The 27,651-nt window shown below is 44.3% G+C and overlaps 1 protein-coding gene and 1 long non-coding RNA gene across 2 annotated transcripts; one reads left to right on the top strand and one right to left on the bottom strand.

Annotated features, from left to right (window-relative positions):
* Window positions 1-1,013: 1,013 nt before the first annotated feature.
* ZNFX1 (zinc finger NFX1-type containing 1) lies at window positions 1,014-27,467 on the bottom strand. Its single transcript, XM_070381061.1, has 14 exons — window positions 27,179-27,467; window positions 24,824-24,979; window positions 18,970-20,781; window positions 15,502-15,633; window positions 13,765-13,913; window positions 13,039-13,188; window positions 11,593-11,707; window positions 10,037-10,287; window positions 8,238-8,377; window positions 7,083-7,237; window positions 6,508-6,653; window positions 5,561-5,671; window positions 5,144-5,239; window positions 1,014-4,516 (listed from the first exon to the last, which is right to left on the bottom strand). Exons 2-14 carry the CDS (start codon window positions 24,882-24,884, stop codon window positions 2,078-2,080), a joined length of 5,757 nt encoding a protein of 1,918 aa, XP_070237162.1. The 5' UTR covers window positions 24,885-24,979; window positions 27,179-27,467; the 3' UTR covers window positions 1,014-2,077.
* LOC138990396 (uncharacterized) lies at window positions 11,649-17,647 on the top strand. The gene is made up of 3 exons (XR_011466463.1): window positions 11,649-11,788; window positions 13,910-13,971; window positions 16,952-17,647. It is a non-coding gene; the product is annotated as an uncharacterized lncRNA (long non-coding RNA).
* Window positions 27,468-27,651: the final 184 nt, after the last annotated feature.

The raw sequence follows: 27,651 nt of genomic DNA, 5'->3' as shown, positions 1-27,651 counted from the left end.
ATCTTGATTCCAGCTTGTGCTTCTTCCAGTCCAGCGTTTCTCATGATGTACTCTGCGTATAAGTGAAATAAGCAGGGTGACGATATACAGCCTTGATGTACTCCTTTTATTATTTGGAACCAGTCTGTTCCATGTCCAGTTCTAACTGTTGCTTCCTGACCTGCATACAGGTTTCTCAAGAGGCAGATCAGGTGGTCTGGTATTCCCATCTCTTTCAGAATTTTCCACAGTTTATTGTGATCCACACAGTCAAAGGCTTTGGCATAGTCAATAAAGCAGAAATAGATGTTTTTCTGGAACTCTCGATTTTTCCATGATCCAGCGGATGTTGGCAATTTGATCTCTGGTTCCTCTGCCTTTTCTAAAACCAGCTTGAACATTTGGAAGTTCATGGTTCACGTATTGCTGAAGCCTGGCTTGGAGAATTTTGAGCATTACTTTACTAGTGTGTGAGATGAGTGCAATTGTGCGGTAATTTGACCATTCTTTGGCATTGCCTTTCTTTGGGATTGGAATGAACACTGACCTTCTCCAGTCCTGTGGCCACTGCTGAGTTTTCCAAATTTGCTGGCATATTGAGTGCAGCACTTTCACAGCATCATCTTTCAGGATTTGAAATAGCTCAACTGGAATTCCATCACCTCCACTAGCTTTGTTCGCAGTGATGCTTTCTAAGGCCTGCTTGACTTCACATTCCAGGATAATATCTATTTAAAGGCTTAGATATTACAAATGTATGGTATTATCTCTGGGAAGACTCATGAAGCTGTTAGGATTGCCGCTGGGGAAGGAAACTTCAAGTATGACTTTTTGTACAAGTTGAAAATTTTTCTTTTTACCAAGAGTAAAAATGACTTACAAGCCAAAAACAGCAACAGCAACAACAAAAAACACAAAGACCCTTTCGCATAAAGATGAAGGGCCTCCTTGTAGGCAGTGCATCCATCCCCATCCTTACCATCTCAAGTTGCCTGAGCTGCTAACAGTTGAGGAGGACAAACACAGACCACTGGTTTTCTCAATCATTGTTTTTATTAATTGGCTTTATAGGCTAAAGTGCATAGTAAAGACAAAAAAGGAAATGTATACATAGCAAAGGGATGTTTTCTTGCCAACATTAGAAAGACCTGAGATGCCTAAGTGTCAGTTATAGGGAACACTGGACTGAGGGAGTATGTATTCAGGCAGCAGGCCTGGGGGCTGGCTTCTGGTGTGGACCTGGGATCTGCAGAAGCCACTGGCATGCTAACCCTGCCCAGGTAAAAGCTGCAATAGAGGGTGTCGGGACAAAGGGTCACACTTTGGATAGGTGCTTCTGGTACCAAATCAGAGTCCAGTTCCACTCAAGGCCCTGGGGAACCAGCACAGCTACTGAACCTCCCCTACTACAGGTAAAGTAGCCTCCACCATCCCAAAGTGCAAGTCACAGGAAGGGTACGGGGGTGACTCCTTAGCCTAGGCCTGCTGCACAAGCCCCCAGCTGTGGGGTCACACCTTCCCCCACTCTCAGTGAATATGTAACTGGGTCATCATTGGTCCACAAAGTCTCTGTCTCATCACATGCCTCCCTTTCCTGAAACAAAGGTGCCCAAGGAGAAGAGGAGGGGTTCTTGAGCTCCTTGGAATGATAATTCACAAACAACAACTCTGGGCCTCTGTTTATTAGAGCAGAAGTCAGCCTGCAAGTTAGGGCCTGGCAATTTAGAATGAGTCTGCTTCACTGAGCTCGTATCTGCCTCTGGAGCACTGCAGAGAAAGAACATCTGACTGAGTCAGGACCCAGAGACACCATAGACAGCCCTGGGTGGAAGCCCAAACATGCTCCAGGCAGTCTGTCCACTAACTTGTAGGAGAGAAAAAGAAGAGAAATCTGTTAACTTTGCTCTCAGTTCTGGAGGTAAAGTGCTTACTCTAGCGCAGGAGTAAATCTAGAAACAAATGTGGGCAAGCCCTAAAAGTGGCTCCTTAAACAGGTGCTAAGACTAAAGGACAATAATAAAAAACCTTCAGTTCCTTCGGCAGGGAGCTGGCCCAGCCCTGTGGTGGCCAGGGCAAAAGGCAGTGGGCTGCCACCTTCCTACATCATCCTCTGGAGCTCCTCATAGTTCATCATGTTGTTGGCTGTATCAGACCAGGCAGGGTGCTGGGCTCCATCCATCTCGGAAGCAAGCCGATTGCTTCTTTCCAGCGTGTGGTTTTCCCCCCCGATCACCTCCTGACACTCAGGGCACTTGGCCCTCTGCATGGCTCCCCCACAGTCGCCAATCACATAGATGTGGCCATTGGGGCACTTGAACCAGTGGCCACGACGGTAACCCATGGCTTTGACGATCTGCACTCGCTCTTCCTCTGAGATGCCCAGGCCAGAGCAGGGGAGAGCAGCTTTCAGAGCTTCCATCTTTCTCTGCACAAGCTCTGCATCCTTCTGGGTGAACTTACATGTTCTCTCAAGGATGTTCCGGACAGTGCTGATCTCTTCAGCGACGCTGCCTCTCACCTTCCCCTCGGCCATCTTGCAGCGGGTCAGGAGGTTCACCAGGTATCTGAGCCTCTGGATTTCACTTTGGAGGTCATCTAACTCCTGGCTGCTGAAGCTCAAACGCTTCTTGGCAAGCCATTCGTGAACCTGGTCTAATCGAGTCCTCACTTTCTCTTGCTCTAAGACATGCACTTTTTTCAGGGAATCATATAGGCCAGCCAGGTGGTCATAGAAGCTGATATAATTCTCAACAAGGCCCAGGTCCTTCACTGACAGATTTTTCTGGGCCAGCTTCTCTTCCAACTTCAGGAAATCTTCCGGGAGCTCCTGGCAGAGGAGGTTCTTCCCCTCCAGTAGGGCTGTAAGTCGCTCCTGGCTGACTGCGATCTCCCCTGCTGAGCCCAAGATCTTTTCCTTAACGACTTCAATCTCTTCCAGGCGCTGTTTGAGGCTGGTTCCGTATCTCAGATTTTTGCGGATGGGCACCTGGCAGATAGGGCAGACCTTCAACCTGATGGCAACTTCGTCACCCTGCTCGTTCATGTAGCGGTCTAGGGCTTGCACTTCAAAGATGTGGCTGCAGTCTTCCAGCTGTACAAAGCGAGCATCTGGCTCATCCTCAGAGCCAAAGAAGATCTGGGTGACTTCTTCCTGGTGGCAGACACGGCACTTCTTGGGGCATGGTTCCCCACACAAACCAATGCACGGGTGGCCACAGGCCAGCAGCTTGGTACAAGGCACGTAGCATGGTGGTCGGTTACAGGGCTCAGAGCAGAGTCTGGTGCACTGGTAGTGCCGGCAGCGCCAGATGCAGGGTTCCATGCAGGGAGTACACAGTTCCCCACACTTCTTCTTGCACTGGCTGTGGACGCAGCGGTTCTGACAGATCCGCTGGCAGGGTGGACACTCGCCAGTGCAGGGCTCCTGGCACTTGTGTGAACAGATGAGCAGGCGCTTGCAGGGCTGCTGACAGCGCTCATGGAAGCGCCCTTCGAAGCAGCTGTGGCAGGAGCCGGGACACGGATGCCCACAGTCCAAGATGCTACCACACTTGGTGGTGCACTGCACTGGCAGGCCATGCTTGAGGTCCTCCACGTTGCCACACTTCATCTGTTGTCTGTGCCCACACTTGAGCTTCACGGTGACCATTTCTGAACACAGCCACACACAGTCTTCACCACATGGGTGGCTGCAAGTGTGCCCACATTTTAGGACCTTGGGGCAAGGCTCTTGGCAGCAGAAATCTGACTCAGGCACAGAACACGGGACCATTTGTTTATGGCCGCACCGGAGAATGGTTTTGGGTACCTTCACCTGACAAGGCTGACACTCCTGGAAGCAGACAAGAGGGCACCGATGCCCATCTTGGCAGATCACCTTCTGGCATGGCTTCATGCACTGGAACTCCTTGTGTGAGGAGTCATAGGGGTGGCAGGCACGAGTGCAGACATGCCCGCAGCCCAGCCGGAACTCACAGGGTAGGCTGCAGCCTCCTTCGGGCACTTTTTGGAAGTCAGAAGCTTTGGATACTAAAGTGTGGGTATCGGGGTGGTTCTGGCAGCAGAGCCGGAGGGCGCAGCCGATTTGATCATTCTCTCGAAGGGTGTGGATGATCTTGCTCCACAGGGGCACCTTGGCCAACATCTGCATGTTCCCAATGCAGTACATGCCCTTCTTGGCGCGGGACAAGGCCACACAGATGCGGTTGGATATCTGAAGAAAACCCACCTTGCCTTCCTGGTTGCTGCGTACTAGTGAGAGGAGGATGATGTCATTCTCCTCCCCTTGGTATTTGTCCACCACGTGGACCTTGACACCCGCGAAGGTCTTGGCAGGCATGAGTTTGCGAAGGCAGAAGAGCTGCCCCGTGTAGGTGGTGAGGATGGTGATCTGGGAGGGCAGGTACTCTTGGCACAGGAAGTACTTGCACAGCTCTACCACAAAGCGAGCCTCGTGCTGGTTCTGATGGCTTCTGCCTTCTTGGATTTCCTGTTCAGGAAAGGTGTGTTCTACAAAGAAAAGGTTGGAAGAGACCCCCTGGAAAGAAAAAGAAGACACATTAGGTTTACTCATGACAGCTTTTTCTAGCTTCATGTGTGCTGGCCACTGGCCCTGTTCCAGAGAGGAACCTTAGAAGGCTTCTGTACACTCCATACCACAATCTTTAATTTATGAGCATCTGCTGTGCTGAGTGCTTTATATACATTATCTCCTGCAATACGGTAATGCGATCAGGCAGCAACCATTATTCTACTGTACAGAAGACCCTTACCCTTAGAACTGGTATATAATTTGCTAAAGGCTACACAGCTACTAAATGGCAGAGCTGGGATTCAAAAACTCAGGTCTGTGTTCTCAACCTCTGTACCACTCCTCTTCTTAATAACTAGCTTTTTATTGTTTGGGGTTTTTGGTTTGTTTGTTTTGCTTTGTTTTTGCCACCACTTGGCTTGTGGGATCTTAGTACCCTGATCAGGGATAGAATCTGGGCCCTGGCAGTGAAAGCACCAAGTCCTAACCACTGGACTGCCAGGTAATTCCCAATAGCTAGCTTTTTAGAAAGCTGGCTGTATACCCTTCTGAAAGCCCCTTTTCGTCCTGAGAAAAAGATAACCTCCTAGGTTGCTGACAGCATCAGAGAAAGATCAGGTAAAGCAGATTCACCTTAATCTTCTCATATTTGAGAACAGAAGGATGGTTTTCCAGATCCTGGTAAATGTGAGGGGTCAAAAGCCGGGCAATTTCAGGACGCATGCGGTGCTGAAACAAGACACGTATGTCATTAAACACATGGGCAGAGAATAAATGGACAGTTTTAAAGACTAAGTTGCTAGTGGAAAATCTGGGGAGATGACATTTGAAAAGAACAGGGAGAAAAGAGCAGAAGAGAAACAGCTTCTTCATCTGACACAAACTCACCACGGCTGGTCTTGTGTTATTTTAAAACAGAAAACAAAATCAGACAGAATCATTTCATTACTAAACTAGCTTTATTTTATGAACCCTTTCTTACTGGCAGTTGGCAGGCTGCCAGGAGCCTTCACCTGGACATTCGGTAATAATGAAGATCTAGCTTCTCACCTGGTAATTCAGACGGACAAAAGGAATGTTTACTTTCACCAGCCGTTCAAAGAGGGACACCTCCAGGTTGAAATTCTTGGCCAGGTCATACACATTGGCGCTGGGGCGTAGCTGAAAAGAGAAACATGGCTGAGGATTGTCCACTGAAAATATATGTTAACCATCCACCCATCCACCCACCTATCAAATGTTTTTCAAGTGACTTCTGGGTTCCTGGCTCGGCTTTAGATGTTAACAGGCTAGGGGCAAAGAATGACAAAGACCATGAAGCCAAGAAATAAGGGTGATGTGACAGAATGCCTGGGGGTGGAGGTTCTTTACATAGATCTCCCTGAAGAGTGACATCTGAGTTGACACCAGCATGGAGGAAGTTGTTAGTCATTCAAAAAGGAAGCCATAAGAGGAAACAGAAAGGATAGGAGTTGGGAACACAGTGAGCAAATGAGACAGATGGTGGTGTGAGGTGAGGTCAGAGAAACAGGCTGTACCCTGAGAATATAGGTCTTTGTAGGCCACTTTAAGATGCTTGATTTTTATATTAAATTCAATGGGTAACCACTGAGGGGTTTTAAGCTGGGGAGTAACATGACCTGATTTGAGTTTTTTTTAAAAATTCACTTTGGTTCCTTTATGAGGAATGGATTACAGCATGGCAAAAAACGGAACCAGTGGGATGGGGAGCATGCTGTTTTAACAGTCCACTTAAAATGCCAAGGTAAATTAAAAACGGCAAAGAGGCCAGATGGAATAGATGACGCTACCTCTAAAATATGCCCCAAATCTAAGAAGACCTGCTCTTACACTGGACATGGGAGGTGAGGAAAAGAGGAATCACAGAAAGCCACCAACAAGCCTGAGGATGGAGGAAGGAAGCAGAGGCCAGGGTCTTCCTGTCTGATTCCACCCCTGCAGAGAGTCAGTTCATCTTCTAGAGGGCCCAGGCCTACCTGCTGGTGGTCCCCAATCAGAATGAGGTGCTGGCAAGCTTTGCTCAGTGTGGCAATGGTGTGGGCCTCAAGGACCTCTGCAGCCTCTTCCACAATGACGATCCGGGGCTCCACCTTCTGCAGGATCTGGCGATATTTGGCAGCACCTTGAGTCAAGAGAAGAGACTCCTCTGAGTGGATGTACTGGACTCCCTGTGTCACTGGCTTCTGGACCGGTGCACCCTGAACCTGGGTCTGCTTCAGCTGAGTCCTCCTGTCCACCTAGGGCTCTGGGGACCACTGGACGAGAATGAGTGCTGCTGGACAGTCTCCAGAGCAGCAGTGTCCCCATGCCATCACTGCTGAGCACTTGCTTTCACTGTGTTTGGAACCTTGGCACTGGAATCATCAGCTGCTGAAGTTCCAAATGCAATGGAAGCAAGAGGGTGAATATCACCAAGAGAATCCAAAACAGAGCTTGCTCTCAAGAGCTCTTTATGGTATTTTCCTCTAACCTACTAAAGAAGTTTCTCTTTACCCATCCCAGATAATCTGATAGGCATTTGGCACCAACCGTGAACTCCGTGCTTTCTTACCTGTGGTTGTCATTCCTACAATCTGGGCATCTTTCAGGATGTGCAGGTCTTCCTGGAGTCTCAGCTCAGCCATTCTCTCTGCTGATGTGCGGTACTGGCGTTCATAGTTGAGGATCTTTCGGCGGGTGTCAGCCTGGTACATCTGGAGCCACAGCCTGAAGAATGTGAAGAATGAGGAAGAGGAAGCCACATGCTCTTTGAGAAGTGGTGGAACCCCCTCAGTGTGCCCTGTGCATAAGTGGAACCTACACCCTAGAGGAGGTTACATGCCACAGAGAAAGAAGACAAGACCCAGATGTGCAGGGACCTGAGAGTCCTGCACAACAAAAAATGCCCAAAAAAAGAGATGTGCAGAGAGATGTATGTAAGTGGTCAGGAACTAAGGAAGGCGGGGGATAAAGAACAGATGCTAATTACTGGACAAGAGTCGGGAACTTCAAAAGCTTCAAGAAGAATTTCTCACAAATTGTCCCTACTCCATTCCTGCCAAGCCCCCTCCCCCCTCCTCCCCCAATTCTCCATAAGTAAAACAGATTATGTCAGCACTCTTGCTATAAAACCTTCCAACAGTCCTCGTCAGCCCTAAGAGGCCCTGCACAACTTGGCCCCTGCCTCCCTCTCTGGCCTCACTTTCCATTTGTCTGAGCCACAGCCATGGTGGTTGCCTTCTTTCAGTTTCTCAAACAAACATGCTCCCTCCCATCTGGAGGCCTTTATGCATGTGGTCCTCACAAGCTCATCTGCTCCCCTTCCCAACTGGCCTTAATAAGGCCTACTCATCTTTCAGATCTTGCCTCCAGTGTCACTTTCCTGGATAGCTCAGACCAGCTCAGCTTCCATGTTAATATTCTTAGCTCCTTGGTTCTTTCTTTCTCAGTTGTGATGCCTATTTGTAACTTTTTATTTGTGGAACAAACTAATTTGTTTTCCTGGTTAGACTCTAAACCCCACAGGGTAGAGCCGTGTGTGTCTATTCTATCCTATGGCTGCATCCAGCACTCAGATAATCGGGAGTGCTCCATCCATCACCAGTTAGCACTAATGTTGAGGATTTGAAGGGCTTATATTCTAGAAACAGGAAAGGGACACCCTGGGGAAATTACATGGGCTGGCTGGGGGTGGGGGTGGTGGTGAGGATGGGGACAGGCACCCTACCTATAAAGCTGCCAGCGAGAATTGAGGTCCAGTTGCCAAACATCCTGGATTTTATTGGCCTCGGCCTCAGTCATGGTGTTCAGCTTGCGAAGCTCAACCTTCACTTTCTTCTTCATTCTCTTTTTCTGGCTGCGCTGGGTCTGCAGATATCAATACCAGTCAGAGTCATGGAGCAGAGATGGGCCTGGTTCTAAGATGGGAGCCAGAGCACACTGAAAAATGGAACTGTCATCTCTGATGAACATCTCTTAAATGTTCCACACTCTCCCCACAGATATTTCATTGCTAAATGAGTGTTCTGGAGCCAGTTTGTCTGGGTTCTAAGTCCCATCTACTACTTATTAGTTGTGGGACCTACAGTAACATATTGAACCTCTATGTGCCTCAGCCTTCCCTTCTATAAAATGGGAATAATAACAGTGCCTCTTCAGAGTTGCTGGATTGACTGAAGCAGTAAAATACATGGAAAGCACTTTAGAAGAGTGCTGGTAAACTGGTTACTACTGAGCGTCTTTTGACCACAGTCTGCTTCTTATTCCTAAAACACGACAATAGTGGAGGTACATCTCTCTCATTAAATGCTATACAAATCCTGCTAAGATGGTCTTAATGCCATTATATCAAGATAGTATCTTAAACATGTGGGTGAAAAGCACCATTTAGGAGAAAGTATTCTTCCTTGGCTCTGTCAGAATCTGAGGTCATGAGCCTTTAGAAGGACTAGCATGCCAGATGGATGTCATAATACTATGGACTCCCCTCTATTTCAAAACCAAAAAAGTCAACTCCTCCTAAGGCCACACAGCAGAGAGATGCCCAATCCATGCTTCTAAGTACTGTGATCATGATTCTGTGTCTCACATACAGAGACGCTGAACTGAACTAGGAAATCAGGCTCAAAGCCAGCAGACTGGAGAACACTGCATTCAGTAAAAACCTGCCCTCAAAGTCCCTTAGATCATCAGTAGGGTTCAGTGCTCTATTGTCATAGTAACACATGGTAAATTCTGAGGACCCCAGGGTTCTATCAAAGGAAGGAGAAGACAGAAAGTCTGGGCATTTATACTATTCTGGCTCTCAGAGAAATAACAAATTTCAAAGTGAATGAAGGAGAAACATTCCATTCAGTCTATACAGCTTACTTCATTCTGTTTTACTTGAATCCTCTAAAATCCTAATGCTCGGGCTGGTTTGCTGTTGAGAATATCTATAAAAGCACCAAGCACTAAGACCATCAGTGTCTGATCATTTCTCTAGAAGTTCTCTAGAAGTTCAAGAGAAGTCCTTGGCTACCTGCTTCCTGTTTTTCTAAGTTAGCATTTATCCGCAGGACCCCTCTAAAAGGCCGTAATTTCTATACCCTTGAAAACTGGACCTATTTTATACAGGGATTAGGTTGTAAGAGGGGGAAATGAAAGTGAAAGTCGCTCATTTGTATCTGACTCTTTGTGACCCACTGGACTATACAGTCCCTGGAATTCTCCAGGCCAGAATACTAGAGTGGGCAGTCTTTCCCTTCTCCAGGGCATCTTCTCAACCCAGGGATCAAACCCAGGTCTCCTGCACTGCAGGCAGATTCTTTATCAGCTGAGTCATAAGGGAAGCCCTGTAGAAGGGCAAATTAAGCTAATTATGAGGATGAAATGAATATAGTGCAACAGAAGAAGGTGAAAATCAGGTCAGGACAGATGCTCTCAGGTCTGTTTCGGGAGTTTAACCCACAATCCCCTGGCGGTAATAATTGAACTCCCCTTTCCCACTCTGTTAGGGCTTTCGGGGGCTGTGAGGAAGTGAGTTACCTCCCACTCTCCTGTAGCCTGCTCCTGCCCGGCTGCCGTCCCGGGGCCATGGTTGTCTAGCCTCATGGCCAGGAGTACTTCCGCCAGCTCCTGGATTGCCCCGTTCTCTTCCTTCCTCCGCCGCCGGGGCCGCGCCAGCTCTTCCTCCTCAATCATCCGGTCTGCCTGGATCAGGTCAGCCTCCTCTGCGATCTCAATCAGCGAACCATCTTCTTCCCCTTCCTCCTCCTCCTCCTCCCTTTCTGCTTGGGCTAAGAGAGGACAGCAGGCAGGACATGGATGGAGAGTCTTAACGTCAAAGGGTAAAGAAGGGTACCTACAAGAGCTTAGATGCATGGAGACATTCCCAAGGTTTAAATGGTCACCTCCGCTGAGAGAAACACAGGAGGAATGAAGGGGAGAAAGACACATTTCCTTCCCCACATTTTTGTTACATTTAGAAAATCACATGAATGTATGCCTTTTTAAGGGAGATCTTACTTATGTCAATACATATACAAAGGAAAGTATACAACATAAACGTGCAATTTAAATGATAATAAAAATATATAAAATGAACATCCAGGTATCTTCCACCCAACTTAAGAAGCAGAAAGTTACCAATTTCTTTGAAGACATTTGTGGGCTGTACTAACTTGAATTTTTTATTACTTATTCCTCCCTTTTAACTTTACCATATATATGTTGTTGTTCAGTCACTCAAACGTGTCCAACACTCTGTGACCCCATGGACTGCAGCACACCAGGTACCCCTGTCCTTCACTATGTCCCAGAGTTTTCTCAAACTCATGTCCATTGAGTCGATGATACCACATATGTAATGTATGTGTGTACGTGTGTTAGTCGCTCAGTTGTGTCCGACTCTTTTCAACTCCACAGCTCTTCCGTCCATGGAATTCTCCAGGCAGGAATACTGGAGTGGGTTGCCATTCCCTTCTCTAGGATATAATGAATATACATCTTCAAATAATGCATTATCTAGCTTTGACTTTTCTGAGCTCTAAAGAAATTAAATCACATTGAATATATTTTCCTGTAACTTGTTTTTTTTCATTCAGTATGTTTCTGAGAGTCATATCATATTGCTGTATATGCTGTAATTCATTCCTTTTCACAGTGGTATGGATTATCTGAATAGACGGTAATTGATCCATCTGTTGTACAAATGTGGATGGACATTTTGAGTTCCTTATGTGGATCTGCCAATCAATATTTCCACTAGTATCATATCAGAGTTCCTGCTGCTCACATTCTTCTCAGTGTGGGATTATATCAAACATTTTAATTTTTGCCAGTCTAGTAGGTGTGTAATAGTATATTCTTGTAGTTTTAATTCCTCGTTTCTAGTGAGCACTTTTCATGTTTATTGACCGTGAAGATTTTGTGATATACTTCTTTAAAAGTCTTTTATTTGTTTTCCTATTAAGCTTTCATTGGTCTTTTTTGATTGATTATAGTTCTTTATAAATTCTGGGCATTACTATAAAGTCTTGCTCTTCTAGTCTTAACCACATTCCACCATAAGATGTGATTCTAGGTATACATGCACTTCTTACCTGTATTTTCAGGTACTGCTGGAGCAACACTTTGGGTGAAAGAACCAACACCCAGACCGAGAAACTCCAACATCACGGAATGTTTCCGACCCCGGAAGCAAACCCATTCACTATCCTGAGGAAAGAAGAATTATTAGTTAAGGAGAATTCTATGACAACTCAGTATGAAGGAAAGGTCTTCTCAAGAGGTCAAAAGGTAATTCCCCTAGAACTCTCTTAAAAATGCAATGTTTGGGCTTTGTTTAACTGGGTCTGTTAATAGAACTTGTACAGAATTTTAAAACAAAAATTTTCTGCTTCTTTTGACAAAATCAGGAGCTATGGGGGCAATGAACCTGTGTTCCTAAAAGGCAACAAATGGCTGAAGAGCGCTGTTGCCACGCCTTTTCCGGTTTGCCTCAGTCCTCACTACTTAACAACACAGTTAACTAGCCTGCTTCAGTCATTCACACGACCTGACTGACCCTTTTTAAAGTTTTTGGGTTTGTAACCCTGGAAATGCCAACCCACTGATAGTAGAGCTACCATTTCACTGGATTCCTAGCCACCCACTTTATAGAGATTGCATCATGGACTGCCCTGCTGGTCTGGTGGTTAATACTCCACGCTTCAACTTCAGGAGGGACAAGATAAATCCTTGGTTGGGGAACTAAGATCCCTGCATGCTGCGTGGCATAGCCAAAAGAGAAAAAAAAATCCACAGAGTACATCAGATACTTCTTATAATATCCTTTGAATGCAGGCATTATTATTATTCTTGTTGACTGCTGAGGGCCCTGAGGATCACACTAGCTCAAGTCACACAGTCAGTCTGTGTGACAGGTCTTTCAAGTCCCAGGCCTTCTATACGTGCTAGGTTGCCTTGCTATGATTTGGTTTCATTTAACAAATATTTCGAGCACACTTATTAAGTTAAGAGGTTTACAAATATTAACTTGCTTGTCCAATAACAATCCTGTAAGAATTAAGTTGATCTGTAAAAGACTGCCTTTTTGCAAGTTAAATTTACAAATACTGGCAATTTCACATAGTTCAACTAAATATGGTCCCCATGTGTGTGTGTGTTTTGTTTTTTGCTGCACTTCATGGCATGTGGGATCTTAGTTCCCCGAACAGGGATCAAACCCATGCCCCCTGAAGTGGAAGCTCAGAGTCTGAACCACTGGACCACCAGGGGACGTCCCTATCCCCCTTTATAAAAGAGGTAACAGCAACAAACAAAATTAAGTCGCCTAGAGCAAAATCAAGATTCATATCCAGCAGACTGGCTCTAGAGTCTTACTTTTGACTAGTATATTCAGGTGACTTTTCTCCCGAGAAGGAACTTTTCACATCACAGCAGAATCATAGCAGATTATAGCTAATACTTTGACTGCTACTTCTGCTGGTGGCTCCCTCCCAATACTGGACGAGAGATGCTTGTACTCCATGGGATGACCCCTCTACCTGGTTTGGTCCATTCATCAGGCTTTTCCAGTGCTGGGGAGAGATAAACTTCTCCAGATGCTGTTCCTGTAGTACCCCACGCATGGTACACTCCAGAGTCTGGGCTCCTTCATGCAGTTCTTGCTCTGACTCCTTCATTTGTGTCATGATCTACCAAGAGCAGAGGGAAATAAGTGGATGAGGAAGTGTGTCATCATGCTCAGCAGAACTCAGTCTCTGCCTTGAGGGAAAACAAAGGTAACACAGAACAGCTAGTCTTAAAACCAGAGGATTAGTATCTAAAATGTCTAAAAGCCTCCTACCACTAGGAAGAAAAGGAAACAAATAATACAACAGGAAAATAGACCAAGTATACCATGGTGGAGACTTCTCTTTCCCTTAGTAGTAAGAATTCAGAGTTTTGGTTGGGCACAACACTGCCCACCTAGAAGATGATATTTATCTGGCCAACAGGCTGGAAGAAAGGTTATGGGTGGTTTGGGCGAAGTAGCTTTAAGGTCCTGGCAGGGGCTGGGAGGGGTGGTGTGCCCTTTTTTGTCCTTTCTCCATCTTGGACTATGAGGGCAAAGATCCCACCATAGGATTAATGGAATGCTGGAAGGAACCTGGGTCGTTCCCAGGTTTGTGGAGCTTCCCTATTTCCCCTGGCCTGCCCACCCACAAAGCCACTGCTGTCTTGGTTGGTTCTCCCTTGAGCAACCTCAGATCTCCGAAGCTGGGACTTACACTCATGTAGGCCCTTCGGAGGTGCAAAGGGAGGTTGCGGCGGAATTCCCGCTTGTTCCGCAGCTCCCTCAGGGTGAACTGCTTCAGGATTTCACTGTTGCTCCTTCCACCTACCCGCACAATGCTGGTCTTTTGACACTTGTAGATGCCTAAGGAGCAAAGTGGAGCACGGGCAGAGTTAAGAGGAGCTACGCTGGATTCTCTTGGGTAAGAGCTGCATGTGTCTGGGGTGTTGGTGCAGCTGGTCCCTAAGGGTACAAACTGGTATTTACAGGAAATCTACCCTACCAGTGAACAAGAAGGCCCCAGAGATGACGTGACCTGCAGAGCAGTAAAGTGTGATGCTTCAGTGCAAAGGCTTTAGCCTCAGACACCTGGGGACCCAAGTCTTATCTTTACCACTTACTGCTATCTTACCTGGGGCAGGTCACTTAACTTGAGCCTCAGTTTCTTTGTCTGTGACTTGACGACAGTAATACTTTCCCTATAGGGCTATAGCCTGGATAAACGAGAGAGTATCTTTCTAGCTTCTAGGGGGGGCCTGGCCCAAAGTAAGCATTAGTAAATGCTCTCTATTACTCACTCTATAGATATTTGCTGATTGCTTATTATGTACCAGGCTAGATTTGGAAGCTAAAGTAGTCAAAACGCAGGCTCAGTTCCTCATTTGTTCTCATGACTCACAGTCTACCAGAGAAGACATGTAAACATTTTAACTTAATAAAATTTAATACTACAAATACATGCTAAAAGTGTGTAACAGGGGACCTTAATTAGTTGGGTGGGGTATGGATCTAATTTTTGAGGATCTAATTTAAACTGAGACTCCAGGAATATTGAAGATTTAATGTAGATGAAAGAAGGATATAAAAGAGTGGAAAATAATAGTCTAAGCATTATTTTCCAAAGAAAAAATAAATACTTATTCATTCATTAATGTGATTAATATTTTTTGAGTGTCTAGAATGTGTCAGGATCTGTGAATATAGAAAGAAATAGGACAAAAGCTCTTAGCATTTATAGTCCAGGGTAGAGATACATACAAATAAATAGTTACATATGTGCCAATTAAGTCTTAGAAGAAAAAATACAACAGGACCTGGGGCAAGAAGGAAAGTCCATATGAAGTGAGACCTGAGGAATGAGCTGGAACCATCTGGGCTAGATGCATCAAGACTGAGAGAGAGAAGAAAAGAAAAAGTACATGCTAGGCAGAGGAGACAGCATGGGCCAAGAAGAAGCTGGAAGAAGACAAGAAATTGTAGACAATCAGTGTGGCTGGAATTAGAACAAGGGAAGAGGTAGGACAAGAGCATCAGACTTAGGCTGGAGCAGACCACACACAGAGGAGGGCATGCAACCCATTCCAGTCTTCTTGCCTGAAGAATCGCCATGGACAGAGGAGCCTGGTGGGCTACAGCCCATGGGGTCACAAAGAGTCAGACACAAGTGAGCGACTAAGCACAAGCACACGGACAACACACAGCCTTTCCTGTCATGGTGAGCAAGGACTGTGGACTTTATTCAAAGTGCAACAGAGAGCAACTGAAGTCGCTCATGGTTCAACTATATATGTCTTAAAAGAGAAGTTTATTTTTTCAGCTGTGCTGTGTGGTTTGTGGAATTTCAGTTCCCTGACCAGGGAATGAACCTGCGCCACGGCAGTGAAGCCCATAATCCTAACCATAGACCACCAGAGCACTCTCAACAGAGAACAATTTTGCCTACAGATATTACCTTCCAGAAACTGGTCCAAAGCATGATTAGTGTAACACACAACCAAGATGGGGAACTTCTGGATGCTAATTTGCCAAACAGGCTCGTTGGTTAGAAGGGCCTGAACAATTTTTAGACCCACATAAGTTTTGCCTAAAAAAACAAGGAAAAAGGAGAGTTAAAAAACTTAAAGAGACTTTCTAAAAGGAGTAATTAATTACTTATAGCAAGTTATTATTATTTAAAATATTAAGGCAATACATTGAGATGGTTTAAAATCCTAGAAGCACAAATGGTTTTGTATTATGTTCTCCTCATTCTTATGTCTCCAGCTACCTAGTTCCTCTCTTGGAAACAACCAACATTACTAGTTTATTGCATAACTTTTCAGAGACAGTCATTCTATGCATACACAAACAAAAATGAATATACAGTCTTTTTCTAGCTTCCCCCTTCCTTTCTAAAATACAAATAGTAGCAGACTATTTTCACTGTTCTATATCTTGTTTTTTTCACTTACTAAAATTGGAGGCAGTTCTCTGTCAGTATAGAAAAAGAATCCTTTGTTTTTCACAGCTGGAAGGCATTGTTTTCAGCTAGTTTTCTACTGACAGACATATATTAATACATTGTTTCCAATCTCACATGGTGAATTATTTAGAAATGCTTTTAATATACCATAGTAGACTTGCCTTTGTGATAGGAGGGAAAAAGTCACAGAAATCAACATTGGAATTAGAGTTATGGGCTAATTAGTAAATGCTAAATTCTTATATTGGGTCAGGCTGAGAGGGTAGCCACTGTCCTCAAAAGTACTCAATACTGAGTAATACAAGAAAATAAAAATTTTCAGTATAGCGGAATACTTTTCAGTATAGATAAATGACAATTTCTTGCTTCTTTTTCTTCATATAGTATGTATCGAGTGCCAAATAGGTGTTAGATATGGGGTTAAGTACAAGAAATACAATGGTGAGCAAAACAGCCATGGTTCTTATCTTCTGGAACTTACAGACTTGCAGAAGAGAAAGATAATCACACAAACAAATGTAAAAATCATAAATGTGGGAAATGAGAAATACAAGGTACCAAGAAAACAACTGGGATTCTGGTCTACTCAATGGGACTAGAAGAGGCTTCTATCTATCACTTCTGGGAAAGTGGTAACTGAGTAAGGCTGGGCAAGAGAGAATAGAAATGGACTGGCTGGGAGGTTCCTGCCATCTTCCAGGGAGTGACGGAGGATAAGGCCTGGCTCCAGCAGCTGAGATAAGGAGGCAGACTGGGGAGCCGTTCCAGAGGTAAACTTGATTGCCACAGGACAATGGTTTGGCTGGGGCGGGGAATAGAAAAGAGTAACTCCCATGTTTTTAATTTGGAGTCCTGGATGGATAAGGAGACCTCCAGAGGAAAGAAAATCTTTTTAATTCAATATTTACCCCATTCTCTCCCACTGCTTCCTTCCCCTTAGAATGGATACTTTTGGGGATTTCTACCTCCAAGATGACCCCTCTGTCACCTCCCCTCAAACTCACAGGTAGGCTCTTTTTTAGTAGCTGCGTATGTGTATGTATGTGTGTAAAGCTAGTGTGAAATTACTAAATTACTACTTGGAGCTAAAGAATCCCAATTCAAATGATAATATTAGGGGAAGTTATTTGGAACACAACATTTTTAAAATATACTAACAGCTCCTACAAATCAGTAAGAAAGGGAAACCATCCAATAGAAATATGTCAAATACAAAAAGGCAATCCATAGAAGCAGTAATATAAGTAGCTAATAAAGACAAGAAAGGATATTTAATCTCACTGTTGATTAAAGAAATACAAATTAACCACTGTGATATACATTTCTAGAGGGCAATTTGGCACTACCTATTAAAATTACAAATTCACATATTGTTTGATTCAGTTAGGGATTTCTCCCCTGGACATATTCTGCTTCTGTGTGAAATGACTCACAAACAAGGTTATTTACTGACATTGTTTGTTTTAGTAAATCTTTCCATAGAGAACTGGTTAAAGAGATTATAAACTAACTATACAATGGAATATTACATACTCATAAACAGGATACTACTTGTGCACCAATCTGAAAGGATCACCAAGATATAAGTTAGCAAAGCAATATCAAACTGTTTTCTAGCACAGAGAGTTGAACACTAATTCATTCTTGGTGGCAGTACAAACTGGTATATCCTTTTCTTCTTCTAAAGCCCTGAAAGCACTACTTTAATTATGCATATTTTCCCATCATATGGGTGTCTCATCAGTAACTACTTTGCATTTTGTTACATTAGTTTCTTATCATGAGCTGCCATTGTTTTATCGGTATTTTTTAAGGACCTCTTCCCATTGTTTTTTTAATATTCTTTTGAGAGGGTAATATAGCAGTACCTACTATTAATGTGAATTCCCACCTTAAGGAAAAACATTACAGAAGTAATAAGCAGAGTACTCAAATATAAACACACACAGAAATAGATATATGAATACTTAATAAGCACTGTCTGTGAAACTAAAAAACAAAAAAAAAACACAATATGGTACATTCACGCCATGAATACAGGCATGCTGTAAAAAGAGTGAGGTACATTTCTAAATGTGACTGTAGTGTAAAGAATGTAAAAATATCCCTAACATGTAGTTATATACATATATAAATTGTAGACCCATATAGATATATAAATATAGCATAATCTCATTTTTGTTATTTAAAAAATAGGAAAACTATGCATACATACATGTATGTATGTAAACACATAAATACATTCAGAGACACGAAGATGTATCAGTTTTAACTTTGGAAAACATCTGGAATGATGTACGTCAAACTGCTAATAGCAGCTATCCTTCCAGAGAAGGATTAGAGTGGCACACAGGTCAGGGAGGAGGTAGGCAGGTGTATTTCCAAGAGAAACAACTACCATGAGGTAGATGACAGAGCCAGGAGCTTCTAAACTGCCTGAGTCTCAGGTCTGTCAATTGCCATCTGTGTGAGCATCAACATATCATTCAAATCCTTTTTGCCTTAGTTTTTTCATCTACTAACATGGAATGGCTTCTACCTCACAGCCTTGCAATGAGTTAACATATGCAAAAAATAGACAGTAGTATTTGGCACACAGGGTATTTATAGTTGATACTATTTAAATTTATATAAAATCAAGCAAATCAATACAGCCTTTGATGAAGCAGACAGAAGTCAGGCATCTCCCTAAGTCTGACCCCTTAGAAGTCTTTTCTAACCTTGTGATTTTGATCTATTACCATGTATACCAATGAGTCCTCACTGGAAAATCACTATGAGCAGTTCCTTTTTAAAAAAATTTCTACCTATTCATTTTTTGAGCAGCTACTTTTTAAACAAGTTTGATGCCCATTTCAGGGGAATGTCTTAAATTAAGACATTCTAGAAACTTAAGAGTCCAAGCCACCCTTGCCTATCTCTTAGGGCAGATGTGTGCTGTGAAAAATTTTATCTTACCTGTTCCAGGAGGTCCTTGAATAATAGCCAGTTCTCTTGTGAGAGCAAACCGCAAGGCTTCCATCTGGGAGTCATCCAGCCTCAGGGCTTCTTTGGAGGGCCACTGGCAGGGGTCTAAGACATTAACTCTGGGATGTCTCAAGCCCTCGTCATTCCTCAGAGGTTCCCCAGTGGCTGAGGGATTCTTTATTAACGGAGTGAAATCATATCTGCCCCCCATGAGCAAGTACCTTGGCTCCCTCACATCAGAGTCACACTCCACGATGTTCCTCTGGAAGGGGACATCTTCCTCTTGGACTTCCTGGAGTCCTTCCAGGACGTGCCTATAGGCCTCAAAGTAGGCGGTTGTCTCCACCATGAGGAAAGAGTCAGAGGGCTGGACGTCTGCGAGCAGCTGTTGGCTCTGCTCATTGAAAGAGAGCTGGACAATTCCTCGGCAGAGATCTTCGTGCTCCCGGTTAGACACAGTAGCAAAAAGAAACGTCTCAAAGTTGTCCTTGGACATGCACACTAAGGATCCATAGAGCAATCGCTTGGAGTTCTGCCAGCGGACAAACTTCAGTGGTTTTGTGTCAAATTGCACCTTGTAGACAATACCTGTCGATGAACACACAGGGGTGATAATCCTGGTATCAAAGTAGATTCGGATGTCATCAAACTTTCTCTTCCTCAGGCCTTGGTCTTCAAAGCTTTGGAGAAGTTCCAAAATGCCCTCTCGTAGGGGTCTGACAAAATCCTCTCGTAGGAGTCTGAAGTGGGTATCTAGATAGACAGCAGTGCTCTCATATTTTCCAGAAATAATGTTGGGGCGAAGGAATGGCTTTTCATCCAAGTGCACTTCATTGTAAGTGGGATAAATGGGCATGGTCCGGTAGCTCTCAACATGGTCTTCTGCCTTGGGCTGCACAAGAGTGTAGGTATCCACTTTTAAAGTGCCCTCTCGTCTCTTTTCCTGCAGATGTTCAATGATGGTCTGGACCTTTTCCAGGTTCTTCTCTGTCTCCTCTTCTATGTTAACACCAGAGGCCCTCAAAGCATTAAGAGAAGCTGGCAAGAGAGAAATGAGCATGGAAGTTTCCTGCACAGAGCTGGCAGGGAAGACACTTACAAGGTCCTGGAGGAGGGAGATGATATTGCTAATGTGTTCTGGATACTGGTTTCGAACTTCAGGGAGGGGTTCAGTGATCATCCCTACCACATAAGCTGGCAAGCAGACTTTGAGGAATTTGGAATTCTTCAATATGCCCAGGATATGGAGAACACTGTGGCGGTCCATTTTGGAACTGCAAGCCTTCCGAAGAACCTGGCAGATGAGCTCAAGGAAGTCCGACTTCATAAAAGAATGAGACAAGAGTTCCTGCAGTCCTGAACATGTGGCAAGGGTGATGACCACCTCAGAGGAGTCTTTCTGCAGAAGACTTTCCAGGAACTTGTAGCCCAGTTTCTTTACCTGCTGTGGCTGTTCTGCAGGCTTTTGGTGGGGGGTCCGCCACTGCTGGAAGTTTTCATCAGATCGTGGTGGGGGTCTGCGGTTCCTTCCCTCCTGGTTGCCATTTCTCCTCCTGGTGTCATTTTCCTGACCGTGTCTTTGGCCTCTAGGCTCGTCATTGGCATGACCTTCCTGGCTCCTCCTTCCCTGATGTGGGTTCCCGCCCATGGCCCCAAACCTCTCTTCTCTTTGCCGATGAGGAAAAGGATGGCTGCTGGCCCTGGGATGCCTTCTGGGCTGGCTGGCTCCTCCTCTGAGAGCATTGGCTGGTGGGTTATTGGCCTGATTTCTAGCTCTTGGTGGTAATTCTCCATCCATAGGTCCTAAACACAATGGGAATTTGGGGCAAACATAAAAATCAAGATGCAAGAAAATCCAATAGTACAACAATATGAACATACTCGTATTTTCCAAAACAACTAAGGAGCTTAGGTTTTATTCGAGAGATAAAAGGTTTCCTACCAAGTCATGTTAATAAATATAAAATACATTACTATGGTTGCTGTATACATTATGAAAATACTGTTTTTTCAGAGGGTACAAAAAGAACAAAGGGAATAAACATTTGTTGAGTGCCTCATACATGACAGAAAATAATTACTCATTTAATCTTCATAAGCTGGGATTATTTCAGGGGCTCAAAAAGATCATCTCATTTTCTCAGTCTCTTGCCAATACCAAACAATAGTGAAAGCATGAGTTTCATAGCCAAACAGACCTGATTCAAATCTTGGTCTAGGGACTTCTCTACTGTACAACTTTGGCTAAGTTTTATAATTTCTCTAAGCCTCACTATCTGGGTTGCTGTAAAGATTAAATGTTTATAAGATGCTTAGTATACTATCTGACTTTCTGCTCTAAACAATTAGGTCACAGGCAACAGAGGCATCAAGTGGGGTAAAAGTATACAGGGAAATATATATTTGAACTTTGCTCAGCATCAGATGGCAAAAGGGAAGGTAGGACTTCCTTTCCCAAGATGTTTTTGAGCCAAAATATAGATTGTGAAGGAAACCAAAAAATGAAACTCCAGTTCTGTTTCAGGTCTGAAAAATGAAACTCAAACTTTGATTCAGGAAACTGAAAAGTGAAACTCAAACTGTGATTCAGAAACCTGAAAAATGAAACTTAACTCTTCCTCCTTTCTGCAGCACGAGTTCATCTACATAGTACTTCTCTATTACCAATCCTCAGACAAGGAGGTCTGCAGAAGAGCAGATGTACCCAGCAAACACAAGCTAACATCATCCTGTGGATGAAGCTGAACATGTTCTTCTTGATCTGCCACACATTTCATAAGTGACTTTGGCCAATTTACCCAAGCCCATTTTCTTTCACTTTCCTTTCCTCTAAAACTGAGTCTGGAGCTGACCCAACTTAGCAAAATGACTTGGAGATTTTAAAAACAAATAAAATAAGATTGTATGCAATGATTTGATGATAACAAATGTTATAAAAGTTTCAAATGAATACCATATTCAAGATGACTGGGCCATTTCATGCCGTCAGATCCAAAAAAATCTACTAATGTACATATTTTCTTGTAACTGTTGTTTTTACATTTACTTTTCAAACTCCCAAGATATCATTAAATTTAGTCCTTTTAATACTGGTAAAAAGTCCTACTTTTAATGCTGGTCTGATTAGAAGACAATGTTTTGGAAGAATGGAAAACTGTATTATTTCTCAACCTTTCAACATTCACATAGCTCATAAAATAATATTCTACAGTTCTTCCTCATCTGTTTCACAACCGAAATTCGGAGGATATATTGCAAACTTAGGAAAAGGCAAGACCCCATTCAGTTTTGTTTTAGACAGTTCTGAGCAAACAGAATAATCATTGCAGTAGAGTGATGCTTTTGGAACTAACTTTGCTTTGGTGACTAGAACTCTATACACATACCATCGAACACATAGCTACTAGCTATGTGTAGCTATTAAGCGTCTTAAATGTGACTAGTCTGAATTAAGATGTGTAGAATGACACATGGAATTTTGAAGCCTTCGCAGAAAAAAAGTTAAATACCTCATTAAAATTTTTTATATTGGTAACATATGAAAATGATAATATTGAACACTTGCGGGGAATAAACACAAATTGAAATTGCTGAAGTACTATGAACACTGAAAGGCAGGTGTACTCTCATGTTCATCACAGCATTATTTACAATAGCCAAGATATGGAAGCAGCCTAAGTGAATGAATAAAGAAGATGTGGGGTGTACACACACACACACACACACACACACACACACACAATGGACTATAACTCAGCTATAAAAAGAATTAAATCTTACAATTTTTAACAACATGGGTGGACCTAGAGGGTATTATGGTAAATGAAATGAGGCAGAGAAAGACAAATGCTCTACGACTTTACTTAAATGTGGAACTTAAAAAAAACAAAAGAAGTGAACAAACACAAAAAAATAGAAACAAAACTATAGATACAAAGAATAAATAGGTGATTACCAGCGGGAGGGAAGTAGGGGAAGAAGAGAAGTAGGTAAGGCAGATTAAGAGGTACAAACTCCCAGTTATAAGATTAATAAATAGTAGAGAAATAATGTATAACACGATAAATGTAGTTAACACTGCTATATATTAAATATTAAAGTTTTTAAGAGAGTAAATCTTAAGATTTACCCTAAAAATCCTAATTTTTTCCTTCATCACAAGGAAAAAACTTTTTTTCTATTTCTTTAGTTTTGTTTGTATACGAGATGATGGATGTTCATTAAACTTATTCTGGTAATCATTTCATGATATATATTTAAGTCAAATTATTATGCTATACACCTTAAACTTACACAGTGCTGTATGTCAATTATATTTCAATAAAACTAGAAGGAAAAAACTCCAAGAAAAGAACTATAATAATAAAATATACTCAATTATAATAAAATGATATTATTTGGATACATTGGCTTAAATAAGACAAATACCAAATTCTATTGAATGATTATTTAGTATTAAGTTTTTAAATTTCATGTCACCTGTTTTTTGTTTTTAATGATGCTACTAGAACATCAAAAATTATGTTTTTGGCTTGCTATGTTTCTACTGGATAATGCTGCTCTAAACCAGTTATTGCCATTTCTGATACCTCATCTCTACCTTTGCTAAAGTGAATTGTACCAATTTAGAAGCTCTCTTCGGAGAAGGCAATGGCACCCCACTCCAGTACTCTTGCCTGGAAAATCCACGGACGGAGGAGCCTGGTAGGCTGAAGTCCATGGGGTCACTAAGAGTCGGACACGACTGAGCGACTTCACTTTCACTTTTACTTTCATGCATTGGAGAAGGAAATGGCAACCCACTCCAGTATTCTTGCCTGGAGAATCCCAGGGACAGAGCCGAATGGGCTGCTGTCTATGGGGTCCCACAGAGTTGGACACGACTGAAGCGACTTAGCAGCAGCAGCAGCAGCAGAAGCTCTCTTAAGGAAAGGGGAGGGCTGTTTAGTCTCAAAGTCACTCATGCTGTAGCTAAGGAATAAATCATTCTCGGTTTTTCTGACTTTGCTGCTCGGCTTGCAGGATCTTAGATCCCCAACCAGGGACTAACCCGGGCCATTGCAGGAAAGTACCAAGTCCTGGAGAAGGAAATGGCAACCCACTCCAGTATTCTTGCCTGGAGAATCCCATGGACGGAGGAGCCTGGTGGGCTACAGTCCATGGGGTTGCAAAGAGTTGGACACGACTGAGCCACTTCACTTCACTTCACCAAGTCCTAACCACTGGACCTCCAGGGAATTCTCAAGAATAAACCATTCTTTACTTGAGAGATGCAGTCAATTTTGGTGGGCCTGCTCATCCATAAGGAACTTGATTTCCTTCCCATTAGAGATTTTCTTTGACTTAGGTTATTTTCTGATAAGCCCACATAAATTCAAAACATTAAGTTAAAAAGGCACTAAATACACCTAATCTATCAAACATCATAGCTTAGCCAAGCCTACCTTTAATGTGCTCAGAATATTAACAATAGCCTACAGTTGGGCAAACTCATCTAACACAATGCCTATTTTATAACGAAGTGTTGAATATTTCATGTAATTTACTGAATAATGTACTGAAAGAATAAGATGGTTGTCTGGATACAAGTGGTTTTAAGTGTATTAATTGCCTGCTCTTGGGACAGCAAGGCTGACTGGGAGCGGAAGCTCACTGCCACTGCCCAGCATCACAAGAGAGCATCTTACCACACACATATCGCTAGCCCAGGAAAAGTTCAAAATTCAAGTCTGAAGCACAGCTTCTACTGAATGGTTATTGCTTTTAGACTATCTTGTAAAGTAAAAAATCATAAGTGGAACCAACATCAATCTGGGATCATCTGAGAGTAGAAAATCTTGCTCACCTCTGTGGTTAATATGAGGATTCCTAGGTCCCACCTCTGGACAAGGTCTTCGGTCCTCCATGTCTGAGTCACCTGATCTCCTCCACGGTCACGTTATTTCAGTTGTCTGGACGTCTGCACGGTTTAATAGTTTTCAGAGCCTTTGAAACACAGCATCTAGCAGAAAAAGAAAAACAACAAACACCCAAATAGTATCAAGCTAATCCTTCTGCCTCTATATCTTAATGCTTTATTAACTAAGAATCAAACACAGATTTTAATCATGTGCACAAGTGTTCAACTCTGTGAATGCCCAATTATGATACAAAACAGGAAATTCACAATTTAGGATCAAATTCCCCCTTCCCTGCATCCTTGTATTTTCTTGGGGTTAAGGAAGTGTCATCATTTCCCATTCAAAACTCCTGTTTGGTTTATACCTTTAGCCAAGTTACTTAATCAGTTGCTAGGTTTCATTTTCCTCTCCTATAAAGCAAACAAATATTGTTGCCAGGACAGAAAAAAATTACATTTTTATTAACCCCAAAATCATGTATTGGTCACTCCGCCCAACACTTCTATAATACTCTATAGCTTGCAGTACTCTATAGTTTGTAAATAATTAGTGAGCAGATACTATACTACTCTTTGGAACAGAGCCAAACTGATAAAGCCCTCCCCTCCACCCCAGCAAGAGAAAGAAAGAACGTTTCAAAAACCAGGAGCCTTAACATCTACTGGATACTGTTTTCTCAGGACCAACTATAGATAGAAACGTGCGGTTCCTTCCTTCTTTCTTCTATCTTGATCTGCAAAGGTAGTCCTACAGGAGTAAGAGGAAGCCCCTTTAAAGGAAACTTCTCCATCCTACTCATACACATCATGTGGGCTGGGGCTGGGGAAAGAGTGGGTAATTGAGAGTTCACAGCAAAGGGACCTTTCCCAACTGTCCCTCTCATTGAGTTTTAACACATTCATACTTGGAAACTGTGAACAGATCTGGCATTATGAGGAGTAGGGAGTCCCCTTCCTTCTTTCTGGGAATATTTTCTGAATCTCATCTCTCATTTTATCAAACCCAGTTCTCAAGGCTGCTGCTGCTGCTGCTGCGTTGCTTCAGTCGTGTCCGACTTTGTGCAATCCCATAGACGGCAGCCCACCAGGCTCCCCCGTCCCTGGGATTCTCCAGGCAAGAACACTGGAGTGGGCTGCCATTTCCTTCTCCAATGCATGAAAGTAAAAAGTGAAAGTGAAGGCGCTGAGTTGGGTCTGACTCTTCGGACCCCGTGGACTGCAGCCCACCAGGCTCCTCCGTCCATGGGATTTTCCAGGCAAGAGTTCTCAAGGCACAAGTTCAATATTTAGAGTTTTTCTGTTTAATTATAAAAACTTCTCAGGGAACAATTCCTTCTCTTGTTGAAAAAAAAAATACTCAAATAGAAACTCACAAATTTCTGGGATAAAAGAAACAGAAGAAAAGAAAGCAGAAAGGCAAGGAAAGGGAGAAGCAGGGAGGAACAGGAAATGCTACCAAAAAAGCAAACTAGAGTGGGTTTATTTGGGAATCAAAGCCTCAAAGGACAGGAAGAAGAAAATCAGTGATGTTCAAGCCAAAGGAAGAGTTAAATCAGAGAAGAATGTAATTTACCAGGGTGGAATGAAAGATGTTAGAGGAAGTTTCCAGGCTCCTGAGAGAGTAGAAGAAAGGACGGAGAAGTCCCTGACACCCAGGGCCTCAGCAGGTCATGATGGAACTATTATAGGGTCAAGGGACAGCCAGGGCTGGGTGGGGCCACGAAGAAGGTTGCAAGGCTGCAAGGCTGAAGCCTGGAGCGGCTGGGGAGGTTGGGGAGACAGCAAGAGGTTTGGGGTTCTCAGGAGGGAGGAACTGAACTCAGCTGGGGGCTGCCTGCTGAAGCGCCGAGGGCGGGGAGCGGGGCGCCTAGAAATAAGGATGGGGAGTCTAGGTGCGGAGGGTGCTTCTAGAAGAAAGGGGATGAGTGAGGTGATGGAAGGTGAGGATGAAGGAGGGGCTGTGGCAGAAAGTGAGGACCGAGATGTGGGGGACAGAGGGGAACTAGATGATGAGGATGTAGGCGGAGGAGGTGATGGAGACGCTGAGGAGGGTAAGAGCGACGCTGGGAAGAGGGGACAGGGACTCAGGTGGATGAGGGGGGCGCTGAGGGGGTGATGAGTGCGGAGATGGGTGATGGAGGTCCTCAGAGAGTGATAGGGGCTCTGAGGCGGGTGATGGGGACGCGGGGGCTGAGGGGGCGGCGGGGCGGCGGCAGAGGCAGGGGAAGGGCGGCACGGACCCCGAGTGGCAGCGGGCGGGACCAAGTGTGGGACAGGGGCGCGGGGCACGGGGTCGCTCACCAGGCTCCGGCGCGTCCTCTCTCCGCCGCCGCCGCCGCCGACTGGCGCTCGGACTCGGGCCCAGGCAGGTCCGCGGCCCCGCCCGGCACCGCGCACTTTCGGTTTCCCGGCCCCTCAGACACGGGGCGGGGCGAGGGGCCGGCCGGCAGGAAGACGGGGGGAGGAGGAGGAGGAGGAGGTGGCCCAGGACGCCGAGCGAGGGGGCCAGGCCCTGGCACAGCCGGCACCCCCTGCCCTAAGGCCCGTCAGGGGCGGGCGGATGCGCGGGCGTCGCCTCAGCTACCCCAGGCGCCTGGGCAAGAGGGCTCGGGCAGGCGCCGCTGAAGGGAGGGGACTGCGGGGGGCGGGTTAACAGCACCCAAGGCCGTTGTAGGCCTCAGCGGCCCCCAAAGGAGCGGGGACCCGGCGGAAGGCTCGGTGCCTGTGAAGCGCGACATGGCGACAAGGCCGACGGCACCCGGAGGCCTAGTAGG

The sequence above is a fragment of the Bos mutus genome, chromosome 13 (genome assembly GCF_027580195.1).
Source record: "Bos mutus isolate GX-2022 chromosome 13, NWIPB_WYAK_1.1, whole genome shotgun sequence".
NCBI classification, from domain to species: domain Eukaryota; kingdom Metazoa; phylum Chordata; class Mammalia; order Artiodactyla; family Bovidae; genus Bos; species Bos mutus.
Note: the sequence above shows the minus strand (reverse complement) of the source record. Positions and strands in the feature narration are given on the sequence as shown.